Genomic DNA, 17,163 nt, shown 5'->3' with positions numbered 1-17,163 from the left:
TTATTATTATATCAAGATTTTTGTAATAGCCAATTTGTATTTCGTTTGTCGCACATGCCGGAAGACCAGAGGACGGGTCGAAATATTTATGTGTAGAAAGTCATTGTCATCTCATCCTCTTTTTTGTTGAGTAATTGAAAATGCGCTATACAGTATAAGTTGTTATTATTATCAAAACCATGCACAGGTAGTGTTACCCAGACGTAAAAAAATTGTTTTAAAAATGCACTTGACAATTGTGGTAATTAATAACAGGAAGATATGTGACAAAGGATTTATCAGGCAAGGCTAAAAATGATGACTGTAATGCTAAAAGCAGGTAACTTTGAGAAAAAGGTGTTATTTTTAGAGGGAGAGCGCGTTTCTGATTGGGTGTTGATTTGACAGTTAATTTTGCAGTGATTTTATTGCAACCCATGGCCAAGTAGGCGGAATCTAAGGTACTGGTGTTAAAGGAATGCGTGACTCTGAGTCATAGGTCAGACCACAATGATTCAGGGGAACTGGACAGTCACTAAGTTGGTGATGTTCTCTATTGCTAGGGAAGCACCCGTTCTGCAACCTGGCGTATAGCTAGGGAGACACCTATTATCATTCTGCACTGTTGCCACAGTGAATATCACTTGTTTGAACTTGAAGTAACTTCGCTGTTAAGTCTCCATAGGATAATGTTAAGATCCTGTGCTTGTATCTAGTGCCCTATCACATCATTAATCCCTAGTGTATAGCAAAAAGTCTTCATCAGCAAATTACAACTAATAAAATGGTTATTGCAGTTGTCACACAAATATACAGTACAGTTTTCAATTATCAAGCTTGCTCTTGTCATGTTTCCAATATTCTCACGTCATTACTTGAACGGCTTGTTCGCTTATTTATTTTTAAAATTTTATTTTGATTTTTTGATCTGTCTTTGGGTCTGTATGCTCTTGGATGCAATGTCTAGCTTTTGCGATCTTCATCATGACAGGTTGGAGCTATGCAGTATGGGTAAAGCCTTTGTCCAGTCCGTCAAATTTTATTTGACAAAACATATGATATGCATAATTATGGGCATGATGACATTACATTATTACCATATATAGGCACATCGTGACTACATTATGGCAGGCCCATAAGCAAGGGGGAGGGGGTGCGATGGTGCATATGCACCCCCCAAATTACCAAAGGTCCACATTTTCCAGGGTAGAAAATTTAAAAATCACTCCCCTCCCACTAATTTGTCAACATTATTTAAAAAAAGAAAAGAAATTTATTTTCAAATTTAAGTCTGAGAGTGCCGTCTCCGGCCATCTAAAGGTGCCATAATCATAAATTTTCTTAAATACCTTAGCCCCAACCATGGTGGGCTGAGGTATTATGGACTCCCAATCTGTAAAAGTCCTTCCCTTGCTCACTCTATATCAAATTCTTATATCCACCACTGACAGTGGGGGATTCAAGAAGCCCAGTCGTCCCGACCCCCTCAATTTTTCAAATAAAAAAAAAAAATTGGAAAAATAGAAAATGATATTCAAATTGTATGAGGGTGCAATTTCCGGCCATTTGAAGGTGCCATAATCATACATTTTCTTCCCTCAGCCCCAACCATTTCTGTGGAAGTTCATCCCTGGCCCCTCTTTATACTCCTAGATCTGCTACTGAAAACCGTATATGCATCTTCAGAAATTGATTAAATAAGACGTCAAATCAAAAATGCCAGAGCTCTGCCATCTCGATCCCAGCAGGGTTTTTTCCCAAGGCACCCCTCCCCTCGAGAGCCATTTTGGTCCACTTTCTACAAATTCGCTCCCACCCAATAAAAATCCTGCATATGGGCATACAACAGTTTTTTGTCAAATAAGTCTGGACAGGTCTTCATACCAGGGAACAGTGAAATTAATAATAATAGTAATTTCATTGTTCCCTGTTCATACTATGTAGGTCAGCGTCGTCGTGACTAGTCTCAGATTTGCAGGGTTGATAATACTATGTAAGACATGAATACTATGTATTACCGGTTGCTCATATTGTCTAATATACAGGCTCAGCGTAACTTAATCCTAGGAGGTACTACACGAGGAAAAGCATACTTTTGGGATAAGCTTACTGGAGAGCTGCAAGCAGCTGTACAACTACATGAAACAATCATACACAAGATAGCATTCCTGCCTTATCGGAGTGGAGACGCCAGATTCCTTACAACGTCGGGGTAAATATACAATGTTCGTTATACTTTAGCTTCAATTCAAGATTCACGAAATTTTAATGTCCCATATAAAAATACAAAAAATTGTATTGCTTGGGAGATGGATATAAAAAATATAAATATAAATACAGTACAATGCCAATATTTGTAAAAAATAAGACAAGATTGGTACATAATAAAAACATATAAATGACAAAGAAAATAATGAGAAAAAACGGAAAAATTGTTGCAAAGAAGCAAAAAACCCGAAGGTGTTAAAAAAGTTAATGAAAAAGTTAAAACCTTAATAAAATGTTATAAAGCTATTTAAAAACAATACAAAAGTTAAAACTATTAAACACACATAGATAAATTAATAAATTATTGTAATTAAAATTAAGACACACATTAATTAAATTTGAACACACATTGATCACAAAATTCCATCTTGTTTCATGAAATGAAATAATAAACATTCAATCAAATATTTTTGTTCAAACAACTCTAACAATATCACTCCAGAAAAATATAAAGTGAAATGTTAAAATTATACTATTTTCATGAATTAGTGTTCTCAAACCTAATAATGTGTTCAGTGTATGTCTTTTTGTTTTGTATTTATGTATTCATATTATATGTTCATATCTTAATAATACCAAAATTGATTATAAACCAAATGAGTGAGCAGTATCTACAATTATATACCTCATACATAGATTCTAGGCATCTGCTTGGTTAAGAAGCGGGGCAATAGAAAGTATTATTCCCATCAATAAGTACTATTCCCCTAAAATATAGTACTTTTTTGACCTGTCGCGATGTGCAAACTCATCACGCTACTGACGGTAAAGGGGACTGCGACCTCTACGGTGAGATTATCCCCTGACCGCGTCACAGGTCAGCGAGTAGACGATAAACAAATATGGAGGCTGCTCGTTTCAAGATGAAGGAGGATTAGCCTAGGCCTAGCATTTCTTCTTGATGAAGCCGATAGCAAAAGCACCAAAAGACTAATTAAATATGTCTTATCAATATTCAACAAATATATTGCGATGGGTGCTGTCGAAATTGAGAAAATAAGCAAAGAAGAGCTAGACACACTCTTTGATCACCTAGGTCTAGCTAGTCGAGTAGTAGTAGTAGGCCTAGTATGCCTCTAATAATAGGCTAGGAAGTAATACTTTATAGGCCTCATAGAATCTATGTATGAGGTATATAAAGGAAGATATGCTACGGTCTCCACATCACCTCAGGGGAATAGATTTCACCATTCCCCGAATTTAGAGCAGTCAATATTTGTATATAAAAATATCTAATCAGTATCGGAGAAGGAATATGAGAAAAGAATTTCTAAAATTTTCTTTAAGGTAAAACTAAACAATGTTATGTAATAATAGATTAACAGGTGAATTAAAGAATGTAGCTGCATTTTTTCAGTATTTAAGATGAGGATGTATCATATTTGTCTCTGTTTTACCTGAGTGCTGAAAAAGACAGTTGATCAGGTAGAGATAGTTCAATAACAGTAGATGAATGTACTGATAGTTGGATAGGTAGGTATCTAGATAGATCAGTAGATGAGAACTGATCAGATAGCTGGATAGGTAGCTATCTAGGTAGGTCAATCATGGATGAGAACTCTGATAGGTAGGTACTGTATCTAGGTAGGCCTATAGATGAGAACCTGTGATGCTCAGCACACATGCTTAACAGGATATGAATAGTGTTTTATCGGAAAAAGGTACTGTACCTAAATTTGACCCCTCAACTGAAAGCCCCAATGGAGGAAACAGGAGGATAATTTAAGCAACAGGTGATTTTAAGAGGCGATCAAAATTTAAAGAGAAGAGGAACATGTTATAAATAACATTGAACTCATGAGTTCACACACTAGATTTTTCACTTTTTTATTTTTTTTATATTATTGTTTCTGTTTATGAAAAAAATAATTCTGCAATGAAATAATCTAATACCTCAATTTGACATGACTTTATTCAGTATGTTCCATATATTTTTTCCTACTTTCTTTTCTCTTTTTTAGAAGACTCGTAATTGGGCATACCCTAAAGATTGAGAATTTATTGAAAGATGTTAAAGAGGGATGAATGGAAGTGAAAAGACAGAGAAAGAGTAGGATAGGGATAATATTACAATAGGTTGAACACCAAACCATTTAAATCCTTTTAACTCTGCAACGATTTCTGGATGGCAAGGGCCTTTCAGCGGGGAGAAAAAGCACGATTCGTCTGGGAGAAAAAAAAATTGTATGTATTTTCTACATATTAGTAGACTCAAAAATCAATTTAAATAAGCCTTTGAAACCCCTAAATTGTCAAAATTTTCGGGGGATTCACCCCCAGGACCACTTTCGAAGCCTTTTAATTGAAGCTCAACCATGCCCACTTTGCTTTCGTCGGGGAAATCTGACCCCTCGCCAATGAAATTCTGAAAGTGGATGCAGTTTTTTTCCAACATAGAGTAAGAAGTGATTTATTATCAGGACAACACAGTGTTATTTTATCACAAGATCGTAAACACAAATTTTCATTGCATGTCGAATTTATTGACTGACAATTTTGATTTGCTTTTATTGTCAAGACTTATTATAAATTATACATATTAACGATATTAATTAAGGTCGTAAGTGCCCAAATTGGCTATTTTGTTAATGCAACAAGGTCATGTAGTACTTTTAAAATGTTGTTTATGTGTGTCATGATGCAAGAATTATTGAAATCTTCATGAATAACACAAAATTGACATAAATATAGTGCATAGGTCCATATTTAAAAATTAAAAATGTTTTCATATATTTTTTCCCTTCGAAAATGGCAAAAACCAAGATATGACCTTGTTATTCTAATGCAACAAACTTTTTAAAATTTCAATAATTCTTGAACTTCCGAACAGAGTAAGCACGAACAGGGTCGTTCACTGATAAACAGTGAGTGTATGGGAGTGTTTCAGAAAAACAAATGATTAAGTTAAATATTGAAGGTTAGAAAATTAATAGGCATGTATCTATCTGAGATTAGAATGTGAGAATAACTATATTAATGTACTTATACTATATTAATAATAAATAAATAATATGCATAAGCCTGATTAAATCATGTTGATAACGCGGGTGCTTACGCGTTTCAACATCAATTTATAAATAATAATAATAATAATAATAATAATAATAATAATAATAGTAATAATATTTATTTGGCATTCAAGATATCATTTGCCAGGAAAGAGAATAGCTGATAAAACGAGAGCTTATGCAGTTTCAACATCAATTGTGTTTAGTTTATAAATAATAATAATTATAATAATAATAATAATAAATAATCATTTGGCATTCAAGATCATTTGACAGGAAACAGAATAGCCAATTAGCCCAAATAAACTTATAAACTTATTTGCACTCCTTCCTCTTTGCTGACACTGCACAAATACAACATTTAAACATAAACTAAAATTACAATCTAGAGATTGATAAAAATATTCAATAGTCATAATTAAACAATCTGATTATTATACTGAATTAACTGATCGTTTAATAATACTAATTCAAGTAATATTCATGGAAGTTCTACTTATGGTAGCAGTTGTAGTGCGTAATAATACAACAATAACAACTAGATTTACAATGTTCGTCTGTAAAACAGAACATACAGTATAAGTCTTTTTGTTTGACTAATGTTTGAATTTATGAAAGTACTGTTTTACTTAAATCTACAGTTTATGTTGAATGTACTCTCAATATAGAACATTACAAAATAAAAATACAAATAAACAAAATTGATACTACCAAGACTCAAACTTAAGGCTCTACGATATTGATCTTAGTGAATTGCAAAGCTCTAAACATAGAAACCAACTTTGTGAAGGGTTCTGGGTTGTCATTCATGACATACTTGCAAGTGCTGTACACAATAGAATGTTCCAAATCTAAGATGATGTTATTGTTATTATACTAGTATTTGCAAAATTTGGGTCTGTTTTACTTAACAAATTTTCAAAAAATGGTCTGCTCATAATCTTCCTGTTTGGGGTTATAAGTGCCTTGTCTGAAAAATGTAAACAGTGAATATTAGATTGAAAAATGCCATCGAGAATTTTGGAATATAGAATTTTAAAAAATAAAAGTGAAAACCCTCTCAGTATTTTCCTGTAAAATGAGCAACACAACAACTTTTTCGGGCCTAATAAAACAGCTGTACGGAACTTACAGGAAGCAAAGTGATGGGTTTTCAAACATGAAAAGTTTATGCATTTGAATGATTTGTTAAGCCCTCGAATCCTTGCTCATTTAACAGATGCACCCAGTATCAACTGCCGAGAACATCGGAAGTGTTGTAGAACTTTGAGATTGTGTCAATTTAGGTAGCCGATTTCAACAGCAGTATTGGGACAGCTTAGTACAGTTTTGTCATTCAGGAAATACATAATGTACATGTTGTAGGGGCCTGTGGTGGGTTGTTTTGAGCCTACCCAGTTGCCAAATCAAGAGGGCACCATGTCAAAAAAATGCATTGAATTGCCGTTATGATTGTTGGAAATTGCAGTTTCCTTACTACAAGGAGATGCCGTCTACAAAATGCCTAGATTAAGTGTGTATTTAATGTACAGTGTGAGAATTATGCATGTCTTTGGTGATATTCATCATTTCATTTTAACTAAACCATTACAAATTACTAATATTCTGTAGGTTTTATGAGAAGGTTCTGCAATTTTAGCAAGAAGTCAAACATTCAGAGTGTATACTGTATTATGTTACTATTGCTACTTTTGATATTTGGCAAAGACAAGCCAAACCAGTCTCTGTTCGCAAAACCTGATTTTTAGTTATTAATACAGGGTTAAAGATGAAAAAGAGAGCTATAAAATGGTAAAAGAATCATTTAGAACCGACGTTTCGTTATGAAGTTACAAGCGTTTATATATACAGTAGAACCTCATTTTTACGTACCCCAGTTATACGAACCCTTGGTTTTACATACGCCTCGTATCGATGATGACGTCATCAAAAACCCCGAAAATATTCAAAACAAACGGCCCTTTTCAGAGCAACCATAAGTAAAAAGACTATAACAATAAACAAACCATAATGCAACGTATTTTCATTAAACAGCAACGTTGACCACAGCTCTGTTGTTTAAAATAGGCATGAAGGGGAATTCCCAAGTTATACCTTTGTCGTATAGGTAATCTTACAATATTTTCATGTTCTTTAGTTAAATAAAAGATATAAAGTGATGAATTAATACACTAGACACACGGTTTTATGACATTGTAAAGTGATGAATAAAAACACTATACACATGGTTTTATTCGTAGCCTAGAGGCTTGGTCTAGCCTAGCTACAGTAGGTAACATCGTTCATTCATACATACATATATTGAGCGTTACGTACGTATTAGGTCAAAGGTTACCACAAATTTAACCCAACCTCTATTTTACGAATCCCCCCAATTTACGTACACCCTCCGGTCCCGTACCGTACGTAAAATCGAGGTTCTACTGTACAGCTAATACATAAAACAGTAAGAAAGCAAAAGGTAGCACTTTGAGATTTAAAGTTTAGATTTTTATTATCACATCTAATTGCAAAATGCTACTTTGAATTTTTATAGATATTATATTTTTTTATTTGAAATTATTGTTATAAACATATTAAAAATAAATAATTGCTTACTTTGTCCTCACCAATAAACATGCATATTAATAATACTGTTAAATTTGCTGGTAAAATTAAATAAGGAAATAAGGATTTTCATATGTATGTAAATCAGCAAAAAATGAATTAATTTATCTGTATGTCATTTGAAGTTGATAATTTTTAAAAATTTTATAAATTTGGCTTCCACCCAGTATTACATAACCTCAAACATCATGAAATGTTTGACGGAATAAACATATATATTAATATTAAATTAATATGCATATGATAAACGGAAACTAAGGATGACTTATTTGTTGTTGTTCAGTGTTTTTAAGTAGGTCTAGGCTTACCGAGAAGCACCAGTCATAAAGAAATAAGGATTTTCATATGTATGTAAATCAGCAAAAAATGAATTAATTGATCTGTATGTCATTTGAAGTTGATAATTTTTAAAAATTTTATAAATTTGACTTCCACCCAGTATTACCTAACCTCAAACATCATGAAATGTTTGACGGAATAAACATATATATTAATATTAAATTAATATGCATATGATAAACGGAAACTGAGGATGACTTATTTGTCGTTGTTCAGTGTTTTTAAGTAGGTCTAGGCTTACCTAGAAGCACCAGTCATAAGGCCAAATAAAGTTAATTGCTAGTTTTACGTCCCTGCCCTCATCAAATTTTGTAGCCTCATGAAAAAATTTACCGTTTGCTATTTTTCAAAAAAACATTCATTTTTTTCATGGACATTAAAAACACTGACTATCTGAAAGAATGATATCAAGCCCAAAAAGTGGTGGGAACATAAATGGCAGAAATACAACAAAGATTCATTTTACTTCTTTTATAAAAAATAAAAATGTTGATATTTACCAGCCTGTTTAACGTCTAGACCTCAAATTACCATCAACTACACGCACACCACTATACAATATATATATACCATTATATAATAGTGTGGTGGAGCAGAGTTGTATAGTTTGGTGGTTAAGATGCTTGCCTTCTAATCCCAGGGTTCAGAGTTCAAATCCTGTGACAGCAGGATTTTTTCTCATGACTAAAACAACTCCACTCGCTAAGCCTCATTTTGAGAATTAGTTATTACAGCATAACTGGGTCCCGTGAGAGAGCAGTTGATATCTAGACGGGCTACCCAGTAAAGGCGAGAACAATTAAATTATTAATAAAGACAAGAGCGACTGCTCACCAGTCTGCACGTTCCTCCACACTTAAATATGGTACAGGAGCAAGTTATTATATTGGGTTTTTGGAAGAGCTAATAGGATAGAAATTTTTAAATAATTAGGATGTTTATTTGTACAAAAAAAAGATATTATTTAGAATGTTGATATGCACAAAATTAAAATACTTTAAAATTGGGAAAAAAAATTGAATACCAAGACGTGATTTGAATTCATAACCTTAAGTTCTTTAGAACACATCCTTAACCGACCGCGCCATCCATGTGACGTGCCCTATTAGTGGTAGTGGCAGTCATGTACAGTCCTTGCTGAAACCCCTGTTTTGTTTTGTAGGTGTAGTGGGAACCCTGGGGTTCAACTTAAAAAAAGTGTACAAAATTTCCTGCTCGTCCGTTCAACACTGGCGACGCTGGACGCTTTTAAAGGTTTGGTAACAGGAACAGCATTGAGGCTCTGGGGTCAGCGCCTTGCACAAACCCAAACACTAGGAATAATATAATCAAAAGCGACCAGTGATAGGTTGTCACGTGTACGAATGCCTCCTGTCAGAGACATTCCTGTTTGTCCTTGTTTCCAAACATCATGCCAAGGAGGATACATCAATTAAAAAGTTGCTGGCGTATGAAATTGACAATGGCATCTGCAGAAAGTTCTGTCAAAATTCCAATGTTCTCTGTATTGTGTCACATCCTATACACTTACTAAATGGTAGGTAGATTGCAAAGCTACCCATAATTCCTCACATACTTGTTTGATAGTTAATATTGACAACTGCATACATGAGTATGCTGTGTTTAGTTTGTGTTAATAATATATTAACATGGGAAAAAAATGAAAAAGGTAATAGTCTTCGAAAACATTGTTATGATAGCCAACATAAAAAGATATATAATTGAATAAATGAGTGAATAAATATGAATAAATGGAAGGTACCAAATAAATAAATACACTTTTTATTTATAAGAACACATTTTTATATTGAGGCTGAAATTGCTTAGGAATAATCATTTTCTTTGTTTGAAAAGTTTGTAAAAACAAAAAATAAGAATATTTTGAGCCTGATATTAGCGAAAAAATAAGAACACTGAGTCTGGGCAAAATTTGACTCGTTCTTATAAAAAAAAAAGGGTAGATGGATAGAAGGATGAATGTAGGTGGCACTACTTGATGGTTGAAGAAAAATTAATTGAAAACTAAGAAATAATATGTAAGCTGGTGGAAATATTGATTGATGGAGAAGCATTATTATTATAAACCAGTCACTATTTTTAATAAAAGTAGGAGCCGTATTAGTCTATAGCATAAAATAAAAATGAAATGAGTACAGTAGCACTTCCTTTAGACTAACGAAAATTATTGAGACACAAGCTTTCGCTAGCTTGAGCTACTTTCATCAGGTAAATGAAGTGAAAAACACAGGATCAAAATTATCATTCACTCATTTGCATATCTTGCTCATCATTAAAAAAGTTCAATCTTTAACCCTTATAGATGTTAAGGTGGCTATAGCTACTTAACCTCTCGTAGGCTCCTACACCTGAGATCACGTATGTCAAGGAAGTTTTCTCATGTTGTTATGCGATGGCATTATGACTATGACCACAGTCCCCCAATGAATGTTTATTTGCACCACCTCCCTATATGCACTCATGATGTACTATTTTTTCAAGGTTTTGTGGTCAAGAGATTTAAATGTGGACCAAATTATAATTTGCATAGGAAACCTCAATTACAGCTACTGTACAGTGGTTTTCATGTTGTAGATATGCAAGATTCAATGCAGCATTTTATCGCTTTTTAAAAGTGTATATCATAATATTTTATAAAACATCATTTTTTTTTTCTATTCAGTGGATTTGGTCAAGAGTTAAACCAGCCAACTTTCATTTTGTTTTCCCGCAGTCCCAACTTACTCGGCCGCAAATAATTATAGAATTTTATCAAGGTGGTTTATTGTTTCATTTCTAGGAAATAAGGTGAAAATTTGTCTAGAGGATCAGCTTTGAGTTTATGCTCTGTTTCCGCTGTACTCACCAAGGTTCCATTATATGAACTTTTATTTTGATTTTATTGGAAAAAAACACTCAGTCACAAAATTGATAAATGGTTTTAAATTAATTGTTAAAAGTTAATATATATTAAAGCTTTGCAATTCTTTACTCATCCTCCTACTTCTCCTATCTTCATGTTAGTCCCTCATTCAGTCTTCTCTTTAGTACCTTTAGTTCCCATCTAGCCCCTCTCTTTGTTTCTCATTAGTATGCATAATAAATACTGTAGCAGATGTTACAAGATATCAATTATCAATATACAAGATTGTTAATTTGAACAGTACAAACAACTGGACCATTGATTGATTGGTTGATTGATAGATTGATTGACTTATTGGTTAATTGTTTGATTGATTAATGATTGATTTACAGATTAATTGACTTTATTTAAGAATAAAACATTATTTTTAAACATACAATAATGAAACAATAGAAATATGTATTATATTATATAAATCGGTCTACATTATAGACCTAGACATTGATTTGCAAGTCCGTAATGAAAGTAGGAGGCCTAAATGTCACAGTTTTCTACAATAGCTTTCTAGTTAATAAAGCTGAGTGTGTCCAGACACATTTATCCAGGTGATTTAAGTAGGTCAATGCTTACCTCACACTTGTGTCTGACTGATTTGGGGATTTATTTGTGACGTTGATAGATCAACACTTTGTGTATGACACAATTATGTACTAATTATATTCATTGTTTGTTAACATTTATAAACCTTTCCATTGTTTTGTTAATGTTTATTGAAGTTAATGAATAATTTAATTAGCCTGAAGGTTAACACATGGCAACCAGAGGGCTAGGCTGCAGGTTGTTTTTTTGCTCAGTATGAAGTTGAAATATTTCTATTTTGCGGCATACAGTATGTATCATCAATACCTGTTGCATGTGATTGCAATATGTATCATCATGTGTTTTACCAATTGAAACATTTTTACTGGTAAATTTGTCCATGAAAATTCAGCTAAGTGCACAGTATGAGGCATTACCCCTTTTGAGTGGGGTTTTATGACTTGAAAGATAACCTATACAGCCATTAGCCTAGGCATAGACTGGAATGATGTTCATTTATTGAAAATAGACCAGCCTAGACTACCTAGTAGGCCTAATCAGAGGGGTTTTTTTATTTTACAGACAAAAAATCTTGACCAGCCGGTTATTTTTTCCGGTAAAATTGACAGCAAAAAAGACTTTGGGAGAAAACTGCTATATTGTGTATAGTTTACTGTAGAGAGAGTTGTTGTAGTTGTTCATGTTCATAATTGTGAATTTGTATGTATAACTCCATGTGATTGCATTCTATAACATCTCATGTTACAATAACATTACTGTAGTTGTGTATATTATTCACAATTATTTGTAATTTAATCTGTCTGCAAGTTACTGAAGTCTAACAAAGTTAAATTAACCGAAAAATTGTCATTAAAATCTACAAAGCAGCTATTAAGCATTGAGCTACCTGTTGCACAAGACAAACCTGTTTTCACTTTACTAATAGGTTTTGTTTTCAATCAGACTTATTATTGTTCGAAAAATAGCATAAGTTGATACAATGTGGTGTCATACTTATAATTAGTAAATCTGTTGCCCTGTGGCACGATTACCGCTGCAGTTCCACACTGTATTGCTATTCATGGAAAATTTACCTATTTCACACTGTAGGCATATTCCATCTTTATGCCAGCTTACCTATTGAGAATTACTGAATGTCGGCTCTAAACATGCCTGCCATTTTGCAGTTTTTAACTTCAAAAGAAAAATATTTCTCACTTCCTATTTATATACTGTTTGGCTACATTTTGTTTTATATATTAATAAAGCAAAATATGTAGAATACTTGTAAATCCCTGCAGAAACTCAAGATATTATTATCATAAAGAATCAGTGTACAGTGAGGTCTGGCGATATGTATGACCCTGTGTAATAGTGGCGGTCATTTGTGGGAAAATTCTGGCCTCATTCTTAATTTTCATAAAACCCAGATGACAAACTTCTTTTGTTTTGCCTAATACTGTATGTAACTATTGATTTAAGTTAAGACTTTTTGTAGTATTGTTTTAACTTGATTGTTTTTGTAAGTATTGTCTTCTGCAGGCACTCAGCAGCAAGTCGATAAGTAATCAGATAAAAATTGAATCTTGCCGCATGTTTTTTTTACTTCAACATGCAATTGTTACGTATGGCATTGCGTGACATTTTTATTGTATATGAACTATTGATAACTGGGATATGTATCGCTAATACAACAAAAGAAGTGACCCATGTGTAGGCAAGCACTTGTAAAAGTAGTGCAGAGAACTGATAATGCCCAGTGACTGTTTCCACAGGTCAACGCATTTACCTGTGCAAGTTTGCAGCCCCAAATAAAGCAGATTTGTTTAATAGGAAACTGCTTGGTCACCTTGCAAGCACACCTGAGAGGAAAATGTAATTGTTTGTGAGGTCATTGTATTGACCGCTAATACCAAAGACGTTGATATTTCTAATTTAGTTCTATTTATTTCACTTTTTTTCACCACCTTTGAATAGTTAGCAGATTTAAAGTATTACTTCAGAGTGAAATTGTTAAATCCTCTGACCTTTAATATTATGCGGTAAATTCCTTGTAGGGAGGGACGTGTTTTAAGATTTTCTTTGATAAGGATGATGCTATTTGAGATTTGAGGCTTTAAATCAGTATCGGAAGTAATACAAACTATCGGGAGTTGAAGCATTGAGTTGTTTGAAATCAAAAGTATTGCTATCAATTATAAAATTATTTTTGTAGGTCTTTAAGAAGGTGAGCATTGTAGAAGAGGTTCAATGTTTTTTTATTTATAAATCTGGTAGAAAAGCTTTCAACGAGACACAAAACACAAAAATAAACCTTATTAATATTATTATTGAGTTTATTTACTCAATAAAATGTTACTATGAGTAACTTCTGATACAAGACAACTTAATTGCTAGCACTTTAAAGCCGGGCGTTCACGTTGTATGACATGACAGTCGTGCGAACTTAGCACGCACGACAAATCCAACTCTGCTCCTTTAGAGCACTAGAGGGCGCGATGCTGTCTCATGATTGTTGTGGCACTCTGAACGGATCATCATTCTTCATAGAATCGTATCAGCTGATGACTGTAGGTTGCAGGGAGTGACCGGCTTAGATATACCACTGTATATATAGTTATCTAAAAGATGAATAATTGACAGCGCCTCTGATAACACCAAGCATTCATTGCCATTGTCGTAATGTTGCATCATGAGCATCACATTGTATTGTATTATTTCCTATAATATTCATGATTCATATGTTTTCATAATTCATCTTTTTAGAGACACCTCAATCAAGGAATGGGACCTCTACACGATGACCTGTGTCCGAGCGCTGCAAGGTCACAAAGGTGCTGTTAGAGATGTACAGGTAATTTTAATTTTAGTGTGGAGTCCAAAAATATCTTGAAATCAATAATGACGTCAGGATTTTATTCAGTGAGGGAGGGAATATAAGCCGTCCAACAGAGGTTCTTACAATTTCCGACAGAGACCAGCATGGGGCCCAGGGGATAAACTCACAGAGAACTTTATTATATGACACCAAACAAATTACACTAACTAGTTAAATAAAGATAATAAACTGGAATTCAAAATAACAAATATTGAACTCTGAGAAAGAATTGGTCGGGGGATGTGGTCTGAACAAAATTAAGGGGAGACGAGACACTTCTTAAGTTTGCCAGATATGATTTGCCTGCCAGACAAGGATTCTCAGAAAATCAGAGAATAAAATTTTCCGGAGTTAGATCAAAGACCCGGATGCAAACCATAATTAATAATTTATATGAAAACAGCAGAATGAATTGGCCACAGATAAAAGGAGGTGCAATCGTCAATGAGGATGTAATCACTGATAAGTTTACAAACAAGCAGAAGGTGGTTGTTGATTGATACAGAGAAAAATGTCAGACCAACTAGAACAGGAATATACACGCAAGTCTTCAAACTGACCAATCAGAAGAGAGCAAAGTCCCACAAACAATCGTAGCAACAATATCCAAGGGGAACTGCTTAGGAGAATGGTCCATTGGAAGAGCACAGTTATTTAAATTTTAACGAGGAAATTTGAGCTAATCTATCAGTGGTTAGCTTATCTGATAGAGAATAATTTTGGGAGTGATTTCAACTTTATTTCTTTTTAAAAAACAAAAAAAACAAATTGTAGTAGAAGCAGATTCATCAATTTCTGTGATAAGACAACTCAGTGAATGTGAACTTCAAATGATTCCTTGCGAAGTAGTTAAATATAGATAAGCTTGTGTTGTTATTAGTAAAACCCAAAGCAAACAATTTAATTGCTGATTTAAAGAACCACATGTTGTACAGTATCTTGCCCACTTTCATCAACTTTCAGATTAAAAAGTTGATGGTTCTAATTATTTACAGACATTTTACCACAAACATTTTGTTAAATGGCAGGAAAGATTTCACTACTTGAAAGCTAATAACATAGAAATATAGGATTTTTTACATAATACTCTACAGCATAAGTAAGTAAGTAATCTCTACCATCAAGTGTGTCCTTTTTAATAAAGGACACCCTCTATTTACAAACAAAATGAAGTCAAGCATATGAATTAGGAGTAAGCATATCGTGCCTAATAAAAATTTGATTACTGTATAAGCAATTAATTTTCATCATAGAACTGAAACTTCTTGTGAAATTGAATGCTAATTTGGACCCGGATGCAGTGAGCTTGGAATCGTTTCAGCACTTGTGGTTTCAGCTCAGTTGGTGGGTTTGTTTTTTATCATGTGGGATTGCACTACTTAACAGCAAAAGTAAATTGTATGTATAACTCATGTTTAAGATATAATTCTAGAAAGAGTAAATTTCAGACAGACTGCTTAAAATGTGGATGATGAAACATCAGGGACCCATCTTTGTTAAATTTAGTCTGTAACCCGCAAGGTTCACTTGTACTTGTATGTAAAAAAAAAAATGGGATGGGGAAGGCGATTCATCAGCCGCTTTAATTGTTCAGATGTGCTACGGCCCACTCAAACCAACGTGACAATTAACACAACAGGATCACACGACCTCCTACGAGGCAAGAGTTGTTAACCTTCAAATGAAAATTACAACAAAAAATATTATTCTCACCAATTAGCTTGCTTCAGCACAAGCTTATTTTGTAGGTAAAGTCTTAACCAAATGAAACGATGAGGTGTAAATATTAACCGAACAGATCAAAAAATGAAAATGAAAATATAATTTGAAGTCGCCCTTACATTGGCTGGGGATGAACTCAAAGATTTTCAATGATTTTAAATGAGCAATTCAATATTTTCAAGATTTTTTATCACAAATGAGGCAAAGTGAAAAAAATTACTAGTTTCTCATCATGTGGCGCATCCATTTTCTCTAAATCGCCAATTTGTTTTTTTAAATTTCCTTTACTGTATTTTTACGAAATGTGCTAAAAACTCACATCTGTAAAATTCCTATCTCAATTGTTGGTGATTGGAGATATGGTATGAATCATATCTAGTGCTTTTATTTGCTTTCAATGTGTCTACTTGGTAAAAATAGGAAAGTAGTACCTGTTTCCCATCTTGGATTTGCCCTCTCAGAGTAAAAAAAAATTGTCCTCAATTTTTTTTTTTCTAAAATATTAGGAGGAGAAACTACTTTTTTTTTTGACTTGGCCTAATATTTGTAATGAAATATATGTAATAGTAGAGATAAGTGTGCACAGACAGCAGATTGGATTGGATTTATTCGGTGTAAACACCAAGGATAGCCCACAAAAGTCTAGAAGAAGACTTATTTCCAGTGGGGTCCTTCTGGTGGTGATTGGACAGTACACCAGGAGACAATCCCCTACTCTTTTCCGAAGAGTGTACTGTGTTCTTTAACGTGCACATGGGCCATAAATGCACACGGGAACGAACGTCTCATCCGAAAGACGGTGCGCTATGTAACTTGTATTTCAGCCCTCTAGCTGAAACACAAGGAGAGGCAGCGATGGGATTTGAACCGAGGACCTAGAGATCTCCACGGTTCAGCGCACACACAGTGGCTACCACCAGATT

At 33.7% G+C, this 17,163-nt stretch overlaps 1 protein-coding gene across 1 annotated transcript in view; it reads left to right on the top strand.

The window, feature by feature from the left end:
• Positions 1-17,163, top strand: part of LOC117111617 (TAF5-like RNA polymerase II p300/CBP-associated factor-associated factor 65 kDa subunit 5L) — a 66,132-nt gene that overhangs the window by 41,858 nt on the left and 7,111 nt on the right. Inside the window, exons 14-15 of the mRNA XM_033254565.1 lie at positions 2,025-2,191; positions 14,407-14,494. Coding sequence (XP_033110456.1) covers positions 2,025-2,191; positions 14,407-14,494 — 255 coding nt within the window. The remainder of the gene's footprint in view (positions 1-2,024; positions 2,192-14,406; positions 14,495-17,163) is intronic.

Source organism: Anneissia japonica, unplaced genomic scaffold, assembly GCF_011630105.1.
Source record: "Anneissia japonica isolate Jap-2015-1 unplaced genomic scaffold, ASM1163010v1 scaffold287923_len1623670_cov205, whole genome shotgun sequence".
Classification (NCBI taxonomy): Eukaryota; Metazoa; Echinodermata; class Crinoidea; order Comatulida; family Comatulidae; genus Anneissia; species Anneissia japonica.
This window is presented reverse-complemented; position numbering and strand designations above follow the sequence as displayed.